The sequence below is a fragment of the Anabas testudineus genome, chromosome 1, assembly GCF_900324465.2.
Source record: "Anabas testudineus chromosome 1, fAnaTes1.2, whole genome shotgun sequence".
In the NCBI taxonomy this organism is placed as follows: domain Eukaryota; kingdom Metazoa; phylum Chordata; class Actinopteri; order Anabantiformes; family Anabantidae; genus Anabas; species Anabas testudineus.
In genome coordinates this window covers 7,208,256-7,229,641 of record NC_046610.1, presented here as the reverse complement: position 1 = coordinate 7,229,641, position 21,386 = coordinate 7,208,256, and the positions used below count along the sequence as shown (strand labels likewise).

Here is a 21,386-nt window from a genome sequence, read left to right as displayed (position 1 = left end):
AGTGGTTTCCGTCTGACCACTCTACCGTACAGGCCTGATTGGTTGTTCTTCTGGATCGTCCTCCTCTCTGCACAGAGAAACGCTGGAGCTCTTTCACAGTGACCTTCAGGCTGTTGGTCACCTTTCTGATTAAGGCCTTTCTCTCTTCATTGCTCAGTTTGGGTTGACGGCCCGCTCAAGGTCACAGATGATTGAAGCCACTGTGCTTCTGGGACCTTCAGTGCTGCAGAAATATTTCTAGAAAATATTAAAAGTTCGGTTTATTATTTTTCTCATATTTTGTTGTGCGTTGGTCAAAGTAATTATTTCCTTTCTTACCCTGTTATTATTCCCTTTTTACTGCATATCTAACTTTCCATTGTGGTTCTTCTCTCCTTGTTTGTTTGAACTCATTCTTTTTTTATTTAGTGTTTTTGCAGTAATGTGTGTGATATCAAAAACAAAACAACAAAGACTGGAGCCCACTTATAAAAACCTAGCTCCAGACTAGTACATTTTATATAAACTTAAAAAACAGTTCCACAGTTCAATGCTAATTAAGATGCATTGATGATATATTGAATAATTATCACTGCCAAAAATCTCCTCTGAGTCATGAAGCCATATTTTAATCATTATCTCTGTAAGTAGGATTGATGATTTTTAAATCATACTCTAAGATCCTTGAAATAATTCATTATTTAAATATGTTGTTAATAATTGTTGTCCAGTGCAATGACAGATTGTGACCACATTGCATGCAGTGGTGAATAGTCTCGATCCTGATTAAGTCTTCATCTTCATCTCAGTCAGGAGTTTAACCACTGTGCTGCGTTGTATGTCAATGTATAATCTAAGAGCTGCTGTTGTTAAATTAGATTATTGCTGAGAGCCTGGTAAACTTTAATGAGGGACAACAGATAAATGTAGACATTTAATAGAAAGAAGAGACTTTATAGCAGCACAAGAATTAGGAGAAAAGAAAATCTTTAACCATGAGATAAAGCAAAAATTTCCCAAAGGATATAAAACATAATGACACTTTATTCTTTCCCAGTGCCTTTAGTCTCAATGCTAATCCATAAGACTTCAATTCAGTGTGTTATATCTGAGTCAGACTGTCTTGCCAGATGACATTAGGCTGCCATCCAGATGGTGAATGAGACGAGCAGGGTTGGTAAAAGTGTCAGCGGCGACACACAGTCCAGATACAGCATGGCTCCTACACCACACAGCACAGTCGTATAGGCACTCATCCTGCTGCAGACTATCTTCCGTACCGTTGTGCAAAACTGCAAGAAAGAGAATGAGGAATAAACAGATGCCAAATAAATCATTAATGACATAGTGCAGTGAAGGTGTGTTGTGAAAACTACCAGTTTCCAGGATGAGAGTGATTTAAAGGTAACACTAGATGGAGCTACTATCCTCACAAATGAGTCAGGCTTTAGTGTGTGTAATTAATCCTTTTATAACCACAGCACTAAGTCTGAAGTTTGGCATTAAAGTAATCACTTATTATGAAATATCACTGTTGAATCACACAACTTTATTTACGTTAACACTGCTTCACACAAGTTGTTACGAGTATTTATATTTCAGTAATCTCTTCATCACAAAATCAATGGAAATCACTAAAGACATTTCAAATGCTACACGTGGGAAACCTCTGGCTTTGCATGTGACCAAAGTAGTGCAGCATTCCTCAGGATAGAAACACAGAATTACAGGTTATGTTTTAGCCATAAAACGTGGAAGTACGACTCATGAAAGGTCACTGAAAACATGAACCAAACCAAAACAACCTCAGCTTTTACCAGCAGACAGTTTGTAAACCAAACACTATTCAGTAATTCAATTGAATCCTACTACATCCAAAGCACTTTCATTTATCTGATTTTAATATCTGTCTTAAACCATACTCACACAACCATAACATTTATTGGCTGTAATTCTTTCCTGCAGCAAATTCATTGTCAAAGATCGGAGCCCTCATTCTGTGCATAAAGAAAGTACTTTAAAGGTGATATGAGTTAGTCAAGTGATCTTTCACAGTTACTTTATTTTTGTAAACCGTTCCTTCTTCATTTATCCTCTGTTATTCAGGAAGAAACTAAATAATCTTTTCACAGCAGCTCACCTGCAGTGACCAAATGTCTTAACACAAATCAAAACACGTTTTACAGATCACAGGTTTGGTTCAAATGGACACTACGGTATTAAGACCGACTTTAAAGGATGTGAATCTATCCATCTGACAAGAGCTCACTCACTCTACCTGGTACGTCTGGTAGCTGATGGCCATTCCATATCTGCAGTACATGACAAAGTGTTCACAGTTGTACCACAGCAAACTGTAGGTGACTGATCCCAGGAGTTTCTCAGCTCTTCGTGCCACCTCGTCCCCGTCCAACGGAGGCTGGTTGCACACTTTGTCCATGTGGTTGACTAGAATCTCCGAGCCATAAGCAAAATCTGCCACAGAGTCCACTCTGATGCTGGCGACCTTTGAGATAACCCCCAGCAGCAGGCGGTTATTTGTTACCATCTTAGCAATAGCAGATTTATTCTTGGTAATCGCAGGAAGGATGTCCGGAATGAGATGAGCCACACGGTTGTTACCCAAATAGATACCAAAATGGGTGAATAATGTCCTGGGGACCTCTAACAGATCACCACGCTTGTAAAGGGAGAGGTCATATTTCGGCTTCTCCTCCGTTTTGGCGGCTACGAAGAAAAGGTTGAGTAGCTGGCAGAGAAACATGATGGCAATGTGCAGCAAAGTGCTTGACACCTGAGCATTTTATTTATGTTGGCACTGGGAGGGGCTTGTGTGATTAGTTGGATTAGATGTTGGTCAACCCTCGGAGTATGATTTTGACAGAAATAAAGGAGCTTTCTATAATCACTTTGCTGCGTGGCTGGATTTTGAAACTCAGGCGTTGTTTGTGGTATTAAGGTCAAGGGCCCTCATTAAGAAGACTGACTTGGCAACTAGGTGAAGCCTCAGATCAAGCCATATGATTGATCCATCGTTCCCAAATAAACATTGTAAACACGATAAACAGCGTCTATATTCTTGAGATTTATATTTACCTCAGTGTTGATCAGGACTTTACACTTTCAACTGGATCACATAATTAAACAAAGTTAAAATTGAAATGTAATATCAAATAAGCTAAATCCATAATAATATAATATAATATAATATAATATAATATAATATAATATAATATAATATAATATAATATAATATAATGTAAAAAATACTCTGACTGCAGTTTGATGGCACTGCGTCATCACTTTCACTGCAGTTGGAGAATCACACTCACACAAGGCGCACAAGGTAAAATAACTTTTTTATTAAACATCTGTCATATTTACAAAGTTATATTAAGTACACTAAGATTAAAATGCCCATTATATATACATTAAGATATACTTGTAGTCAGTGTACAACTATACTGACCTGTATATCCACATTTGTGGTTTTCCATATGTTAGAAAGAATTAACCACTAATTATAAGTCCCCATACGTACAGTTATAAACAACAGTAAGTCATATACAAAACTATTGCTGCACATCATAGCACAAAACACTGTCTATACAATAAAATGAAAGTATTTAGAGAGGTTTCTGGTCAGTCTTTAACGGCTAAATGTTCCTTGTGCTCAACTCCTTTAACCGGCCATCCACAGACTGAAGGGGATAAGAACTGTGAGTAGTGTCGTCCAAGGTGCCGCTCCGAAATAGACCATGTAGATCATCCCAAGCAGTCCTGCTACGAGAATGCTGCGTTTATCTCTGATGACGGATTTCAGGCCCTCACAGAACTAAAAAGAAAAGAAATAGTTCGTTATTTAACAGGTTGTGTATAAATATTAGTTCAGACATTCATTTCTGCTCAGCTGTGTTAAAAAAGTGTTAAAATCAGACTTCTAACATGTTGTAAACACCATGGCAGCAACACGTCTCACCAGTTAAAGGGAATAACTTCTATAAACAACATTTTCAAGGTGTATTGCCAGGCATTGCCTTTGTTATGACGGATACACCCCTGCCCTTAAATCCCAGATTCACCCCATGTTGTTTTGTTTTGAAGACTGTGCTCCAATGAACCACAGGGACAGACACAGACAATGCATAAGACCAGGAACAATACTCCGGCCCTGCAGCAAAATACTGTTTTTTAGGGGCCTTCGTGTCAAATGAGGATTTAAACAGGATGTTCTTTTACCCCTCGGCTCTCAGACATGTTTCAACTGACTACAAACAAAGTGAATGAATGTGGATCTGGACCTTAAGTGGCCTGAGCATAAGTACAAAGACACACTTCAACATGACATTGGATAAACGTCCCCACTGCCATTAGTATTTTAGATCAAGGGAATACATGAGTATTTCATAATACACTGGTGCAACAGTAAAGGATGGGGGACTGCACCTCCTCAGTCTGCCGGCTCTTTGCAGATCCGTATTTGCAGTAGGTCACAAAGTGTTCACAGTTATTCCACAGCAGACTGTACGGGGTCGCCCCCGCGAGTTGCTCGGCTCTCCTGGCGACCTCTTCATTGCGAAACGCTTGCGCATTTTTCCTCTTGTACAATCGGCTGACCTCTGCTTTGGCGCCATATGCAAAGTTGTCCAGCGTGTCAACGCGCACTGTGGCGCGCCTGTAGATGCAGCCGAGGATGAGTCTCTTGTTTGTAATGACGGAGCCGATGAGCTTCCTGTCGCTTGTGAACACGGGGAGGATGTCGGGCATCATGTGAGCGACCTTGTTGCCTCCTAAATAAACCCCATAGTGGATGAAGATGCTTCTGGGGACCTGCAGCACGTCTCCCCTCCGGAAGGCCTGTGGCGCGCCGCGCTGCGCAGCTCGGTCTTCATCCTCGGACCAGCTGAACTCGAAAAGCTTGAAGTTGGAGAGAAGAGAGAGCTTCTGCACCAGGAAGGTCAACAGCTGCAGCATCTTGGGAGCTGTCGTAGAAAACGTGTGAAGGTGCTTTAGAGCAACGAGCCTTTTATTCCCACAGGCTGCACGAGGAGAGAAAATCCGGAGAGCCCGATTGGTCACGAGTGACCGTGTACACGTGCGCATTTTCTCTCATCCCCCCTTCTCTACATCTTGTTTTTTTTTTTGTTTGTTTTTTGTTTTTTGTTTTTTATTGTTCTTCACTATGAACTTTTAGTTGCATTAAAACAGAGCAATTCAATTCGCTTTATGATTTCTAGACAGATTCTTTGATTGGTTCGAAGAAGTAATGAGATCATTTACTAAGTACAAATCCTGGATCAAATCTGACTGAAACCACAGAAGAGTTACTCACAAAAAGTAGGAGCCTTTACAGTTGTCTTTGGATCGTATAGAGCTCCAGTTTAAAGTAAAATACACTGGTGATTTCCATTATATTATTATTATTATTATTATTATTATTATTATTATTATTATTATTATTACTCCCTGTTTTGTTTTTAACCACCTACTTTGTTGACCTCTTTTGTGGAACTCATTTCTAATTAGACATTGAAGCTGATTACTCTCCAAACAATGACCTGCAGAAACACAGAGATTTATTCTATATAATCAGCACTTTCTGAACCATATGCTGTGATGTAACATTACTTTGACCTGGTTACCATAATCCTGAAAGTTTTATTTTCATGTTTGTTTTTCGACCTAGAAACATCCTTGAGAAACACTATAGCGTTTTGTTCTTCTACCTATTTAAATTAGGCCGACTGTGTTTTCAAATATGGGCCGAGTGGTCTGACCTACAAAGCATGTGTTTTATGTAAGTGTTTGTGATTAATGACTCTGTACTGTACAACACTGTACTTGTAACCTGGAAAAGCAGAAAATCATCAACTCAAGTTCATAAACTGAAAACAAAAGCGGGGCTCAAACTCCTTTATCGCTTTTTAAGAAGTTTATTTGCCAATAAAGTCTTGCCGCTTAAGACTTTGAGTCAATGTTTAGAAAAATATAAGTTTATATATATATATATATATATAGTTTCTAAAAATGTCTAAATTCATCCTATTATCTCTGTTTTCTCTGGTAAAACATCCATCCTTGTAGGTGGATATGCAGCAGTGACACCATGACCCCTAGGGGGCTCTGTACCTTTCACAGTAGTTGTTGCAGTATAATTAGAAATTCATTAAAAGTGATATAAAACATTGTGTGTGTCAAACATCTGTGGATCTATGTTAGGAACTAACAGTGGCATTTAGTGGCAATAAAAGTGACATTGTAATATGATAACTTAGCACTGATCTGGAGCAGCTTCTAGTTTCTCAGAATGAATACGAGGATGAACTACACGAATTGATTGCAGTAATAAATGGGAACAAGCAGTGAGCAAACAGAAGTGTGAAGACCATGAGAGCCATGTGTTATTATAGTGCAGCTTCAAGATCAAACTATCCCACATCAAACCACATGTAATCAAATGGGAGCAGAGTGAGCTACAATAAATGTATAGAGTACTGTTAATATTAGGAGCAACACACTGTGTTCAGGTCAATTTAGTTGCTTAGTAACACAAAAAAACAAAAGAAGTTGTCAAATTCAATATTTTTCATGAAAGATGATGAACACCACCAACGTCTATGATGTGTGAGCAACAACAACCAGGCAGCACGTTTTAGCTCGGCTCAGACCACGTTCAGCTGAGTCGACTTACAGTCTGTGACCACAGGTTGAACCCTGAGGTGGCATCACAACCTCTGTTCTGGGGAGATTTCCAACGTGGTCAAAGAGCTCCAGACTTGGGGGGGGGGCCCTAACGCGGCTCTTAAAATGTAATTCCCTGTGAGACGACCTCAGTCTGACGGCATGTGAACAATGCCGAACCTAAGTTGATTACTGGCTGACACATTTCCTGAAGACGTGAGCGTTTCCTGTGTCTCGATTTACCGGATAAATATTGGAGAATTGCACCTGTTTGTCTTTATAATGACAACTGACAGTGTTTTCTGATATGTTGCTTTATGTTCTGATGAATTATAAACTGTGTATTATTGTCATCCTTGCATCAGTGTCAGACTGCATCACCAACATCTACAGGCCGAAGCACATCTTAACATCCTGGACACAGGATCCATGTCTTCATGGCACGTGAAGAAAGACTGAGACACTTTCCATGTGTTGTATCTACACAAAGAGGCCAGTTCAGCATAGGTTCAGCTCTATTTAGGCTGACGAGCCCGACAGTTCATTCTCAGGTCAGCAACTCTTCATATCTGTCCGGGGCCAGTTTTTTTTTCCACATAATAAAACCCACACAGAGTTAAGGTAAGATTTATCATCTAATGTCAACATATGAAGCTTTATTAAGCTTTATTTTGTTACGTGTGTCCTCACTGTTTGTCCTGATGTAATAAAATATGGTGTGTGTGCCATGTGTTCCCTGAACAACAGCCTCTGGTTAACCATTATCAACAACTCTCCATTTTAACCTGTACATCCCACTAAATATTAGCATGATATCACCAGTGTGTGGAACAATATAGGACTAAGTGAAACATTCTTCTGTCAAACAGAAAAATATTACACTTCACTCCACGATATCACCACAATTCACGTTGAAGCAATAGATTTTCAACCCACTCACTCTGTAACCTTGAGATCATGAGCAGATGTTCCCATTTTGAATGTGGGCCATGCTTTAAAAAAAATGGCCTCACACTCATTCGTTAAAAGAGAAGAGGTGTATTTTCATGACTATGACTCAAAACAAGCGATACAACGTGAAACGAGAGATATGTGGGAGAGACGATGATGTGATTTTACTGTCCTGGAGAGTTATGTAAATATCTGAACATTTACATAGACTTTAATCATGCCGTTAAATCGTTCAGTATGGGAAACGTGGTTTATGTTGAGTTGTCCAGTGGTCTGTCTTTTTGTTAAATGGCTTCAGTTCAGGTTTTTTATCCTTTTTATGTGGTTGACTATGCACTCTTGTTTGCGAGTGGTCATCATCCTTCATGCAGATTAACATAGCTGTCCTAATGAGATTATTCCACATGGACAGAGTGGGACTGAATAAAAAAAAAAAACTAGTAAAAACTATAATGGAAAATCAGTAAAGTGTCACTATAGCACAACATTAAAACAGTTAACCAACAATTTGATAGCTGTCCTTCATACTTATTTGATAAGTTTGTTTAGGGGCTGACAAAGATTCGATCATTTATTTACTGCAGTGGATAGTTTGTTAATGCCAAACATGTGCAGATATTAACTGGCCACAGGAGAAGCACTGTTCTGCTCTTTTCTATTGATTTGTCTTGTGCCAAAGAGTTTGGCTCGAGTTTTGTCAACAGTAGCTCAGCTGCACATGTGCTTCTTACAAATTAAGCCTGTGAAAAAGGTGCTTTGTGTTCTGAGAAAATCACCTTTTCCCTTTAGACTGGAGGATGAAAATCATTAATACCTCTCTGAAACACAGGCCTGCATGAGCAAGTTCCCATGGAAAACTACTTTAAATGGCCCTGATTTTTTATCTTTATACAAAGACAGCTCAACCAGTGACTCATTTGTCTTCTTTATGTTCCAAAAAATAACCATAACGCCTTTTTTTGAGGTTGGCATTGTTTCATTGGAGTTCCTACGTACTCACTAGAATTAATAGCGTGTTTTGAAAAGTGATTAAACAGTGGAGTGAATTGTGGTAAGTCCTCAGTGAAGGTGTTATCCAGATAATAAAGGTTCTATATCTCACTCAAAAATGAAGAAACCATACAGAATCTAACAATACAACTATATATAGTTTAAAAAAAAACAAAACAATCCCACTTGTGCAGCACGAGGTGACAGTGGAGAGGAAAAACACCCTGTAACGGAAGAAACCTCCAGCAGAACCAGACTGAGGGTGGGCGGCCATGAGCAAAAAGCAACAACAACATGCTGATTCTGAATTTACACCAGCCAGTCATTTGTTTCGCCCTGGTCTTGTTTCAGAAATACTGTGTGTGGGCATCATTTGTCAGCTGGTACACTAATGCTAATGCTTTGGACATCTGAACATTGTTTATTTAAGAAATCGCTCACTTTTTTAAGATAAGATGAATGAGAGAAGTTAGTGAACTGTTTTGTAATCATGCCTTTTAGGTTCAGGCAGACTGGCAGTTCAAGCCATGCGCTTCACGCAAAAGACATGGATGTCCAAAGCTGAGTCATCATTTACTTAGCTTTGCTTTGTCATCATTGCATCACTGTGAAATACACAAATATACAGTTTGTCTTATAATCACAGACGACTGTGTTCTGATAGTTCGACTCCAGCTTACAGACCCCATCAGATCTGGGAAATGATTGCTGTTGGACATTTGAGTCACAGCTTTGTTCTGACTGGGATGTTTACATTTGAACCTCTTATCAAACAGTGAACTGAGGACCTTGTTCGGATAAATACCCAACACCACCGAGCTGCTCTTCATTCTCCAACAAGACGAGACCACAACTGGTGGCCAAAGCAACATGGCTCCATCGCTTCTTGCAGCGGCGGGAGGACTTCTGTTACTTTTCTCCTTCACATCAGCAGTGAGTGACTCAAGTGAGATTTTTCACTGACGCCGATTTCTGCCACTGATTTTCTAAACGTGTGTCTCTTTGTGTGCAGCAAACCAGAGGAGACAGCATTGTGTCATGCAGCTCAAATGATGGATTTGTAAGTAAACCGTGACAAGTTGCAGTGCAGTTTGCATGTTGAGACATTATTGAGCACAATGGCGTTATTTTTTTTTCTGTCTGTAAATAGGGAAAGTATTGTCCCACTACATGTGGAGTGGCCGATTACCTGCAGAGGTATACAGACATAGCGACGGAGGATGTGGACTACTTGCTAAGAGAGCTGGAAACAATTTCCAATTTGACCCAGGGGACTGAAGAAAAGGTGGTCTACATGAAAGACTCTGCGATTTCACATCAAAAGAGTTCCCCGCAAGGTGAAACGCTTAATTTGGTGCCTTTAAATATTGTCCTGAGCCACATCGTCTTTTAAGATGATGACAATCATTTACGCTTTTGTGTTTTATTTGACAGAATGTGTGTGATTTTATTTGACATGAGCACAAAATGTGTCTGTAGATTTGAGTTCACAGCTGAAACTGACTTTTCATTTCAGACTCGTACTACAAAAAGTCAGTGAGCATGCTGGAAGATGTTCGTCAGTTTGAAAAGACCATCACAGCACAGGATCAACAAATATTGTAAGTTACAATACATCATACACAGACCACAACAACTGAAGTACTGAACTTTACTGTACTTTATGTAACTTTTTATTTCTACTTTACTACATTTTAGAGTACTTTAAAGTCCACTGTCATAATGTGCTGAAGCTGAAGTTACTTCATGTCACAGTGTTTCTTACTTACTTACTTGCTCAATCCAAAAATATAACGTGACATTGAGGATTCATTGAATCTATTTTTGATACTTCTGAAGGTTTTAAATGCTTTTTCTAGTTTAAAAAAAATTCCAATTTTCTTTTTTTTTTGCTACTTTTGCTTTCCACCGCCCACATCTGAAGGTCAATGCACACCATTCTCCTCGCCCACACAATTAGCACAGAGCACAGATCATGGGGTGATTTGCCACCCACACCTCTTTGACCTATAGACTCACTGCTGATATTCAGAAAAAAATGTAATTAATAATATTAATACATTTAATTCAGAACTAAAATGTAATTATTTCCAACTATGGTCAGTTATCTTTTTAAATATCCCCTCATTCCTAATGATAAAACCACATAACCCTTGTTTTTCTCCCTCTTTCCAGTGAACTTGAGAATTTAATTTCGTCTAACGAGAGGAGAATGGCAGATTTGAAACAACTCTCCCTTCAGCTGCAGCAGAAATGCAGCGAGCCCTGCAAAGACTCGGTTGAGATCCAACCTACTACAGGATCAGGTAAAAAATAAAAAATCTACTGTGACCTTCAGGTCGCTTCTGTTTCATAAGAGGTTTCTCAATCATGCCTCATCTGAACATTTGTCCTTGTTCAGTGTTTAGTCAGAGACTAAGATCAATATGCTGCATCAGTGCAAAGTAAACATGTATCTAGACATAACGTTTCGTAACCTCGTGTTTAACGAGCTTCTCAACTAAAATATAATTCAAACCTACAATTGTAAGTCTTTGTGTTTGAGTCTGGATTTATTTTTTGTAAATCACCTGGCACATAACATGTAATTTGTTCACAGACTGCCAGGATATTGCAAACAAAGGCGCCACCATCAGTGGTCTTTACTATGTGAAGCCAGCGAAGGCTACTGAGAAGTTCCTGGTCTACTGTGAGATCGACACCTTTAGACGCGGCTTCACAGTCATTCAGAGGGTATGCACCATTGAACATGAGAAAGAAGCTCTTCATCTTACACTAGATGATTCCTGTATATTATTTTTTTAACTCAAGTTTCAACTTCAACAAGTTTTTTGATGCAATTCGTCTTTTTAGAGTTGGCATCAGGATTTAGGAAAGGTTTTGTTGGCTAGCAAGAAAATAATCAAAAGATTATTTCAGTATTTTATTACAATCAAATTGTTCTTCTTCCTCAACAAATTCTGATCACTGCTTTCCACAGAGACGTGATGGAAAACTGGACTTCAACAAGGACTGGATCCAGTACAAGGAGGGCTTTGGTTACCTCTCCCCAGACGACACCACTGAGTTCTGGCTTGGCAACGAGAAGATCCATCTGCTGACAGCCAGTGCAGCCATTCCAACTGTTCTGAGGATAGAGCTCGTTGACTGGGATGGCAAGAAAAAGTACACACCCACACACACACACACACACACACACACACATACACCCACACACACACACACACACACACACCCACACACACACATACACCCACACACAGCAAACACATATGATAACAGATTATGTAAGAAGAGAGCAAAGGGACTCATTGACAAAGCAAACACGACCCCAGTCATGCGTTTGTTTGTTGTTTGTTTGTTTGTTTGTATGTAAGTAAAAATGACTGGTAAATGAAATCCCCCATCCCTCTTTGTGGTTCCCTGTCTCCAGGTATGCAGACTACACCATGTTCAGAGTGGGACCAGAGGCCGACATGTACCGCCTGACCTACGGTTACTACCTTGGCGGTGACGCTGGAGATGCATTTGATGGCTTCGACTTCGGAGACGACCCCAGCGACAAGTTCTACACGTCACACAACGGCATGCAGTTCAGCACCCGTGACAAGGACAACGACAAGTATGACGGTAACTGCGCTCAGCAGGATGGCTCTGGCTGGTGGATGAACAGATGCCATGCTGCACATTTGAACGGCAAATACTACCAGGGTAAGAATACATGGTCAAAACCAGTGACCAGTCCTTTAACTAATGCTCACATGCATGAACAGCAGCACTTAAAGCTCTATAATTAACAAACCACACATGTACATTAACAAAACCGGTAGCACATATAAGTCATTTAGGTCTTGCTATAAAGTGGCTGTGTTCTTTTCATCCAGGTGGCAGGTACACAGAAAAGGATGCAGGTGAATATGGCTTCGACAACGGCATCATTTGGGTCACATGGCACAACCGCTGGTACTCCCTGAAGGAGACCACCATGAAGCTCATTCCCCTCAGCCGCATCGCAACAGAGGGACAGCATGCTGGTGTCAAACAGTTTGGTGGACTTGACGTATAAAAAGCAGACACGTGTTGGTTTGTTTCTGCTCATTGTGTTGAGCACAACAGTCCTGAACCCACTTCGATCAAATAAACTCACCCAATGGAAAATTTCTGCTTGTATGATGTTTCTCTGTGTGAGATTCGCATATCATGGTGATTTGATCCAAACTGAAACCAAAATTAACAATTTCCTTTCCTTTAAGCTCCTTTAAGTGTTGTTTTAAGCACTAAATAAACGTCTTTACCAAATGTGTTTGTGATAACTTTATTAGCCTGGAAACACAACCGGGTGAAGTCCATTTGAAAAACTGTTAGAAATACGACGTGGACATAAGACAAAAGAAGAAAATAATGTAGAACGTCTGAACAAGAAACAAGGCGTATGTCTGAGTCTGCAAAAACGTTTTGTCATTTTACACCAACTTACCAGAAACACTTTTAAACTGAAATATACAAAAGAAAAGATATTTAGATCAACCATATCAAAATTGAGAGCACATTTAAATATCTACAACATCGAGACACATTTCTCATCCCAGTCAAATGACAATGAATGTGTAAAACTAGCCTATTAGCTTGATGCTAATACAAAATTGAATTCCTCATTAACAAGCCCCATTGAGGATAAAATCCTGGAATCGCCTCTGACCAGTGTTTATTAAAGTTTTATAAATACTAACACAATCTACAGTCACTAAAGTATTCAGACCCCAACATATTCATATACATCCTTTAAAACTACAGTTGTGGCTTCTGTGACGTCTGACCACTCTACATTCAAGGCCTGGGTAACTGTGTTACTTAGATGTTCTATTTTTTTGAACTGCGAAATGTGCACAAACACTTTGAATTTGACTTTCAATTCTTTACAAATGACTGGAATATCACATGGGTACACAAGCAGCATATTTTCTTTGCATCACCTTTAATAACATTTTGATAAATGAGTGGTTTTCCACAGAAAACCTTTTATCCATCCATCTTAACTGCTGTTCCTGATAAGGGTCACAGGGTGCTGGAGTCTTTTCCAGTTATCTTTGTGCGACAGGCGGGGTACACACTGAACAGGTCTCCACAGAAAACCTTTTTTAATAAATGGAATTAAATTAAAATCATTGATTAAACTGATTTGCTTCCTAAGAAACACAACACAATTCAGTTTTTCAGTATTACGCCCAAAGTTATTGTGGTAGAGTTGCCATGTGAAGTTCATTCTGCATTTGGACAGTTTATTTACTTTTAATTGTGTACTAGTACTAGTCCCACTCATCTCAGCAACTACTTGTAGAGTCCAAATTCCACCTGCTTTGTTGTAAATGGTAGTGCCAAAATAACAAATGCCTTTTTATGTATATTGTCGTAACATCAGTTGATTGTGCAAATGCCCCACATAAAGGCCACCTCACTCCCTGAAGTGATCGAAAGTCAAGAGATGTTTTTGCAATATCTCAGACTTTTTGGTTTTAAACGTGATTGTTTGGTTATAGCCTTACTACGCCAAAACAGGGCAGCTGACACACTTTACACAAACAAGCCAGACAGCACTTTTTGGCTTTTGGGGATCAGGTAATCATTGATCAGTGTAAGCTGCTCTGTTGGGCAAACATGGTCTAGTACACATGCAGGACACTTTGGCCTGTGCTGTCTGCAAGTTACATTCATTCAAATGGGTAAAATCCCCACATACATGGAGCGCCACCTGAGATCACCAGATATCGGCAAAGTTTCCTTTTTGTGTGTGTTAATTTAGTTGTGCCTCTGTCCTCTCTGAACCTTTGTGAAGTTAAACCCAGCCAGCAACAGCCAGGGGGGGTTGTTGGGTTCTTTGTGTATTCCCTTCTCACTCCTGTGGGCGGTGTGTGTCTTCCTCAACTTCTGATTCAAGTCCAGACCTTCAACCAGAGGTCTGACGTTTGCGCAATGTTTTAGGTGGAGCCTATCTTCCATCACTCTTCAGTCGTTGTTGTTGTCGTTTTTAATTTACATAGAAATATATTTTTTATTTTAATAAAAATATCTAATCTGTAATCTGATACATGTACCCTACACCACATTACTTCTAGGGGGCGCCACTTTACATGATTTAATTAGCCCCCAAACTGGGCTTCTTTATGCATCACCATACTAAATAGTATATATATGTATGTATTCACGTCCAGCTGGTGAGAGTTTTTTTAAGTAAACCGACTTTGCTCTTAACTGGGTTTTCTCCTTCCATACTACTTACAGTCACTGTATTAATATATCAACGAGTGAACATTAAAATACTGACATTTCTGGAATATAGTGTCTTTTTTTTATTTTTATTCTTATATTTTTTAAAGAAGAAGAATTGCAGTACACCTCCTGACCAGGACGTGGCGCTGACCAACTATAGGCGCCCCTGGTTTGTTGTTTACTTCCGGATCACCGGGTCGTCTATGGTGGTCATGGTTCTACGTTTGTGATACATTTTCGCCCGTGACCAAGAGATAAATATTGGAGTAAATACTTTCCTGAGCCACTGTGTTGTATCAGTATATTATTTACCACAATGACTGAGGTAAGATGATGTCTGATGTTTTTTCTTTCGGGACTTTTTCTTTGCTCCCGCTCAGACGCTAGCTACGTTACACACGGTCGGGCCCGGCTAATTGCTGAAACGCGATATCTTAACGTTGTGATTTTAGATGTGTTAAACTTAAATATATTGAAAATTAGAGTAACTTCAAACATCGCGGGTAAAATACAGTGGTAGTTAAGATGATTGTGTTTTTCCACAGGATGTCCAGAAGCACTCAGTCCACACTTTGGTGTTCAGGTCTCTCAAAAGGACTCATGATATGTTTGTGTCCGACCATGCGAAATCTATCGCTCTGGATGATGAAAGGTAAATCTGATCATTTATATTTATACCTGTTGAAGAAAGTTGATTTATGTGTTTTCACACGAACGATTAGGTTTCACAAAGTTCAACATAATATTTAAATACTCAGTGGTGTTTGTTGTTCTGTGGTAAAAGTACATTTACGTTTTTAAGTATCTACATAACCTCTATTATTTAGTGTTTCCATTTTCTGCTAATTTATAGGCAAATGTTTATTTAGTAACTGGAAATGATCTATTAATCTTCTTGATTTGCCACTTAAACTATATTTTCATGTTAGTAGTTTCATGCTTTTGCAGAAACATGCAAACTGTGTTATTCCCATTTCCCATATATTTTTTTCTGATAACATAGAGATATGTTTCCTTTAACTTTCCCATTAACTTCAGGAGCCCTCTTTGGCTTTTTTGTTTATTTCATTTTATTTGGTGTTTAGTCAGACACCAACAACCTTACACAGCAAAATGTGATGTCCCAAATATTCAAAATAGTTAGTTTTGTATTTTTAGTTTTTATTTGAATAAAATCTGCCACTATTTTTGTGCCAATTGAGCAACAAACAAATCGAAAACTAAAGCTTTAGTGTATATGTTCATTATGTCAAACATAACTCAGGCAAACCAAGTAGTGAACTATGATTGCGACCCAAACAGTAGTTCAACTTCCAGGTCCTCCTGGCCATATGTCACTGAACCCTGAGCACTCGGTGCCTTAAATGTTGCTGCTTGTATGAAAGAGTCTCCACCACTATATGAAGCATGTTCCTTAGATACTATGGTCAAATGTTTGGTTTTGGAGCAAAGGTATTGATGTGTCTTGTCTTCTGTATTTGCAGTCACAAACTAAAGATGGGAACAAAACTGAAAGCAGACTATGGTGCAGTTTTACACATGCCCGTCCTAAAGGAAGGAAAAGACCGAATTTTACATCTTTCAGGCAGCATGCAAGGCCAGCAGGGCTACACACAGCCAGGTGAGGAAGAAACAAACACTGGAGCTTCATGACAGTAAATTAATAGAAAACACCCACACAGAAATTGTATTTTCGTAGATGTGTCAGTGAAAATTCCCAGTCATTGTGGGAAAGAAGTTGTGTTAAAATAATTTCCTTTTATCCAGGAGATGACCCAGAATACCTGATCACAGGGACACATGCTTACCCCTCTGGTCCTGGTAAGTACAATGGTTTTATTTTAGCTGAGCTGCACTAGTTCAATATTACTTTAATTTATAACACCAGTATTTTTCATTTGACAGGTTTAGCTTTGACTGCCGACACAAAGATGCACAGGAATCCCAGTGAGGGAGGAGTTCACTCCATGGCGCTGGCATTGCCACCCTCACAAGTCAGGTAAACACCTTCTTCTCTCCACAGTGTATTAGTAAGGTAAATTATTAGTAGCAGTTTCTCATAATACAAAATGCAAAACTTTTCACACTTTTTAGACAACAAACAAAATTTACATCATAATTGAATTTTAGGCTGGACGCGAGCCGCACAGCAGCTAGTGTTGCTGACATTCATCGACACGCAGGAGGAGCAGAGAGATCTCACCCTCAGTCTGTTGTGGTAGGTCGCATTGTGTTTACACCTTCATTTATGTAATATCTTTCTCTTTGCTGTATAGTCCCTGAAAAAAGTGCAGAGCTGATGATAAATGTATTTATTTTAGTCTCTACTGGAAGGAGGCGGCACCAGAAACTCTGCGCTCATGAGGAAAGCGCCGACAATGCCCAAACCCCAGTGGCATCCACCATGGAAACTGTTTCGGGTAAATAAAATGTGTGCATGCCTTTGACACACTGATGCTAAAGTGAGGTCTCCACCTACTGTGTTATTTTTAACAGTGCTGTGTTTTATCTGATAGGTCATCAGTGGTCACCTCGGCTGGGTGAGGTCTATCGCTGTGGAACCTGGGAATCAGTGGTTTGTCACAGGCTCTGCTGACAGAACCATAAAGGTGAGTAGAGCTGAAAATAATGTGTCTGTTGTTTTGTCTAATTATTCTGTGCAACAGAAACAATAACAAAGGTAACGTAGAACACTTTACTAAGTAGGACTGGAATATACAATGTAATGTTCTGACCCAGTTTGAAAATAGGCAAAACAAAAATATACAGGCCCAATATGATGCAGTCTATAGTCCAGTACAACACTATTTTTAACAGAGACCTCCACAATAAACAGACGCTCAATGTGTACATGTCTAACAATGTCACCAAAACTGAAACATGATCTTTTATAAAGATATTTTTATGATGTAGAAATGTTCTATAATGATCCTAACATGACTGTAATGTGGGTTGTTTGACAGATTTGGGACCTGGCTAGTGGGAAGCTGAAACTCTCTCTGACTGGACACATCAGCACGGTGCGCGGTGTAGCTGTCAGCAGCCGCAGCCCCTACCTCTTCTCCTGTGGAGAAGACAAGCAGGTCAAGTGTTGGGATCTGGAGTACAACAAGGTGTGTTATTGGTAGCATGGAGTTATTGAGAGTCACTTTCAAAATAAACTGAGGAATTTGTTTTTCATGATTCTGTGTTTTCTATGTATTCATTGTCCTTTAGGTCATCAGGCATTATCATGGGCACCTGAGTGCTGTGTACGATTTAGATCTGCATCCAACCATTGACGTGCTGGTAACATGCAGCAGAGATGCCACAGCAAGGGCAAGTGCTCACTCTACATGTGTTGTGTTGAATGTTAGTTAGTCTGTTAGGTTTAGTTTTGTCCAAGGAGAAAAACTTTAAAATGTATCTATTTATATTCCTGCTGCAGTCTAACGTCAAAAGGAGACGAGTTATTTATAATTACTGAATGTTTACTTTGTGGTTTAGAGACTGTGGTTTGACTCCTGTCTGAAAGCATGAATAACTTCTGGTTTTGGGTTTTTCAATGGTGTACATTTGGATTAGTTACCTGTAGTTTACACTCAGGTTCAAATGTTAATAACTTCTCCTGTTTGAAGACCAAACACAGCGTCCAGATGAATCCTGCTGCTTTTGGAAATTTAATTTCAATCCGTTCAAGTTATGGGGTGTATAAGTTGTTGTGTCGTGTCCTTCCACCAGTAAATTCTTTGATGAATATGTTTTGAACTCTGCAGGATTAATCCGTCAGACTAAATGGATTCTCTTTTCTGTCCACACAGGTGTGGGACATCAGAACCAAAGCTAACGTGCACACACTCACCGGACACACCAACACTGTGGCCACGGTCAGATGCCAATCTGCAGAGCCACAAATCATCACTGGTAAAAACATTTAACTGCAGTTTAATGCTATACGTCTGCAGTTTCTTCCTGAGTAACTATTGACAGCTGATTAACTCATTGCAGGCAGCCACGATTCAACCATCAGGCTGTGGGATCTGATTGCTGGAAAAACCAGAGCGACACTGACCAACCACAAAAAGTCTGTCCGAACTCTGGTGCTGCACCCCAGGCAGTAAGTGTGGTGCTGGGAATCTAGGTCGTCTGAAGAGCTGCACAACAAAACATTAATGTCTATAAATTAGATAAACTGTGAAAAATCATTTGTCAGGTTAACATATTATTTTTTATTTTGTTTGTTTGTTTCTTGGTCTTATTTTATTGTAAATAAGGTTTTATTTCTACAAAATAAGCAAAGCTTTCTCTATCAGGGAGTTCTAATATTGGTTTATTTCCTCTGATTTACAGATACACGTTCGCTTCTGGTTCTGCTGATAACATCAAACAGTGGATGTTTCCAGATGGAAACTTCATCCAGAACCTGTCGGGTCACAACGCCATTATCAACACCCTGGCTGTTAACTCTGATGGCGTGTTAGTGTCTGGAGGTAATGATATGATCAGATGTGACAGTGACAGATAATAACGTTATAAGACATTACTAGAGGTCAGTTTGTTATAGTATTAAAATATTAGAAACACAAAATTCACACATTTATTTTCTCTGTAGCCGACAATGGAACCATCCACATGTGGGACTGGAGGACGGGCTACAACTTCCAGCGGATTCACGCCGCTGTGCAGCCCGGGTCTCTGGACAGTGAGTCTGGAATCTTTGCCTGCGTGTTCGACCACTCGGAAAGCAGACTGATCACGGCGGAGGCTGACAAGACCATTAAAGTTTACAAAGAGGACGACACAGCGGTAAGTTTGACGATCCAATTTTAAATCAGTTTATATTTCTTAGCTTATTCCCAGTGAGCAGATGGAAAATTTATCAACTGTTGTTTTCTCTCTTACAGACAGAAGAAAGTCATCCAGTCAGCTGGAAACCAGAAATCCTCAAGAGGAAACGATTTTAATGATTTTTATTTTGTTCCTTTTGTTGCAGCAACAATTTTGAATTTTATTTCTACAAACCGACTGTTAGACCCACCCATCAAGTGTTGCTTGTTAGTGTTTCTTCACCAGGCAAACTTCTAAATTCTCTCCTATAAAACGTATGCAGTCTTTATCGTAAGATGTTAGACAGGAAAATATCGTTTTGCCAGTTGTACAGACATGAAAACAAACATTGCCTTTTTCTGATTTGCATTGTGAAGCTTATTTTGCTCCATTTAATAAAAGACCACATTTTTCACATGTTCAATGTTTATTTTGCAAAGATGAGTTTCTGGATTCACACAGATCAGGTGGTGACAGTGTTCCTGCATTTACAGCCGTTACTCTTAATCTCCTTACAGTAACAGAGATCTGCAGGCGTCGCACTGTGTCTCTGCTGTCACCAGTCGGGTGGATTATCTGCTCACGTGAAGTCGAGTCCATCAACAGCAGCACAAAGCTTACATCAACTGCACTGGTAGTGACACAGCTTAGTTACAGTGGGGTTAAAGAGTCAGTTCAAACAAATTACAAAAATCATTTCTCACCTTCCTGTGATGACAACATCAGACAACAACGGAAACAGTATTCATTAGAACTAGTTTCTACATGAACTCCCCTTACAGTAGTTGTTGTTGCTGTTATTATTTTATTAACTTACAATACATGTAACTCTCCTCTAGTAAAACACTTTTATTTTACAGTGGAAATCTCAGACGTCTTGGTCATGTTCTGTGTTTTATGTTATTTTATTTGGGGGTTTTAGCCACGGTGGGAGTTTACATTCTTTAAAAGAAAAAACAAATTATAGACTCTGCTCAAGTATTATTATTATTGTTGTACATTAAGGGTAAACCAGTTCTGAAACTGAGATTGAAACCACCGTACAAATGACGACAGTCTAAAGGGATTTCTGAAGATGGGTTCCCTCCTTCCAGTCAGCAGTGTGGGAACATTTTAGTTATTCAGTGAGTCCAGTCAGACAAAACACTCACACATTTTCAAAGAGCAGTAGATACACAGGTCCTGTCATGATAAGAAACAATAACATTTGGCTGGAGAGGGTCGATCAAAATGAATTTTAGGGTCTTTGTGCGGGGAAGTGTCTTGTTTTGACCAATGGAGGGCGCCACGATGACGCCACATGGAATTACCCAAACGAAAATCTATGATCAGATATTTAAACTGCTCAATAAACGCTGAACCAAATATTAACTTTATTTTATTATTATTTATTTTTATGTACGTACTAAGTCAGTGAATTAGCTCAACTCTCTTTCGGTCCATTCCAGATGTTTTATGGTTAATTTCCACCTCCCAGCTGACTTTGCGGTCTTCCACAGGTCACAGTTACTCTGCCACCTGTCAGCTGAAGGCAGCCGCTAATCTCTCGGCCTAATTAAATTTCAAGCAATCTGTGCCACAGATGGAGGCGCTCCGGCTGCCAGGAGGTGTGTTCAGTGCGCACAGTTGGTGCTCTGTGGTCCCTCAGTCCCGTGATGTGTGAAGAAGCTCTGGGGATTTGCGCCACCGGACGCGTGGACCTCTCCTCTCCT

The 21,386-nt window shown here is 39.6% G+C and overlaps 4 protein-coding genes across 4 annotated transcripts; 2 read left to right on the top strand and 2 right to left on the bottom strand.

Moving 5' to 3' along the window:
- Nucleotides 1-1,115: 1,115 nt before the first annotated feature.
- On the bottom strand, nt 1,116-2,743 carry si:dkey-30k22.5 (lecithin retinol acyltransferase family protein). Its single transcript, XM_026360411.1, has 2 exons — nt 2,258-2,743; nt 1,116-1,271 (listed from the first exon to the last, which is right to left on the bottom strand). The coding sequence occupies exons 1-2, from the start codon at nt 2,741-2,743 to the stop codon at nt 1,116-1,118; spliced, it is 642 nt and encodes a 213-aa protein (XP_026216196.1).
- Nucleotides 2,744-3,661: 918 nt separating this feature from the next.
- Nucleotides 3,662-4,953, bottom strand: lrata (lecithin retinol acyltransferase a). Its single transcript, XM_026360442.1, has 2 exons — nt 4,426-4,953; nt 3,662-3,814 (listed from the first exon to the last, which is right to left on the bottom strand). Exons 1-2 carry the CDS (start codon nt 4,951-4,953, stop codon nt 3,662-3,664), a joined length of 681 nt encoding a protein of 226 aa, XP_026216227.1.
- Nucleotides 4,954-9,376: 4,423 nt separating this feature from the next.
- On the top strand, nt 9,377-12,900 carry fgg (fibrinogen gamma chain). Its single transcript, XM_026360890.1, has 9 exons — nt 9,377-9,534; nt 9,614-9,661; nt 9,752-9,938; nt 10,118-10,202; nt 10,777-10,907; nt 11,201-11,334; nt 11,582-11,766; nt 12,035-12,312; nt 12,486-12,900. The coding sequence occupies exons 1-9, from the start codon at nt 9,472-9,474 to the stop codon at nt 12,665-12,667; spliced, it is 1,293 nt and encodes a 430-aa protein (XP_026216675.1). The 5' UTR covers nt 9,377-9,471; the 3' UTR covers nt 12,668-12,900.
- Nucleotides 12,901-15,058: 2,158 nt separating this feature from the next.
- On the top strand, nt 15,059-20,089 carry plrg1 (pleiotropic regulator 1). The gene is made up of 15 exons (XM_026360913.1): nt 15,059-15,193; nt 15,414-15,520; nt 16,353-16,489; nt 16,636-16,689; nt 16,774-16,867; nt 16,999-17,086; nt 17,190-17,288; nt 17,385-17,477; nt 17,832-17,981; nt 18,085-18,186; nt 18,669-18,771; nt 18,856-18,964; nt 19,198-19,337; nt 19,460-19,653; nt 19,752-20,089. The coding sequence occupies exons 1-15, from the start codon at nt 15,185-15,187 to the stop codon at nt 19,809-19,811; spliced, it is 1,539 nt and encodes a 512-aa protein (XP_026216698.1). The 5' UTR covers nt 15,059-15,184; the 3' UTR covers nt 19,812-20,089.
- Nucleotides 20,090-21,386: the final 1,297 nt, after the last annotated feature.

Bases quoted from the DNA above. Each gene is read 5' to 3' on its own strand.
- fgg (XM_026360890.1), top strand. From the start codon at position 9,472: ATGGCTCCATCGCTTCTTGCAGCGGCGGGAGGACTTCTGTTACTTTTC. The intron at 10,203-10,776 runs GTAAGTTACAAT...CCCTCTTTCCAG, and splicing joins GCACAGGATCAACAAATATT to TGAACTTGAGAATTTAATTT. The intron at 11,335-11,581 runs GTATGCACCATT...TGCTTTCCACAG, and splicing joins GCTTCACAGTCATTCAGAGG to AGACGTGATGGAAAACTGGA.
- plrg1 (XM_026360913.1), top strand. The intron at 16,690-16,773 runs GTAAGTACAATG...TTCATTTGACAG, and splicing joins TGCTTACCCCTCTGGTCCTG to GTTTAGCTTTGACTGCCGAC. The intron at 18,965-19,197 runs GTAAGTGTGGTG...TCTGATTTACAG, and splicing joins CTGGTGCTGCACCCCAGGCA to ATACACGTTCGCTTCTGGTT.
- si:dkey-30k22.5 (XM_026360411.1), bottom strand. From the start codon at position 2,743: ATGTTTCTCTGCCAGCTACTCAACCTTTTCTTCGTAGCCGCCAAAACG. The intron at 1,272-2,257 runs GTAGAGTGAGTG...TCTTTCTTGCAG, and splicing joins TCAGCTACCAGACGTACCAG to TTTTGCACAACGGTACGGAA.
- lrata (XM_026360442.1), bottom strand. From the start codon at position 4,953: ATGCTGCAGCTGTTGACCTTCCTGGTGCAGAAGCTCTCTCTTCTCTCC. The intron at 3,815-4,425 runs GTGCAGTCCCCC...TTTTCTTTTTAG, and splicing joins AGAGCCGGCAGACTGAGGAG to TTCTGTGAGGGCCTGAAATC.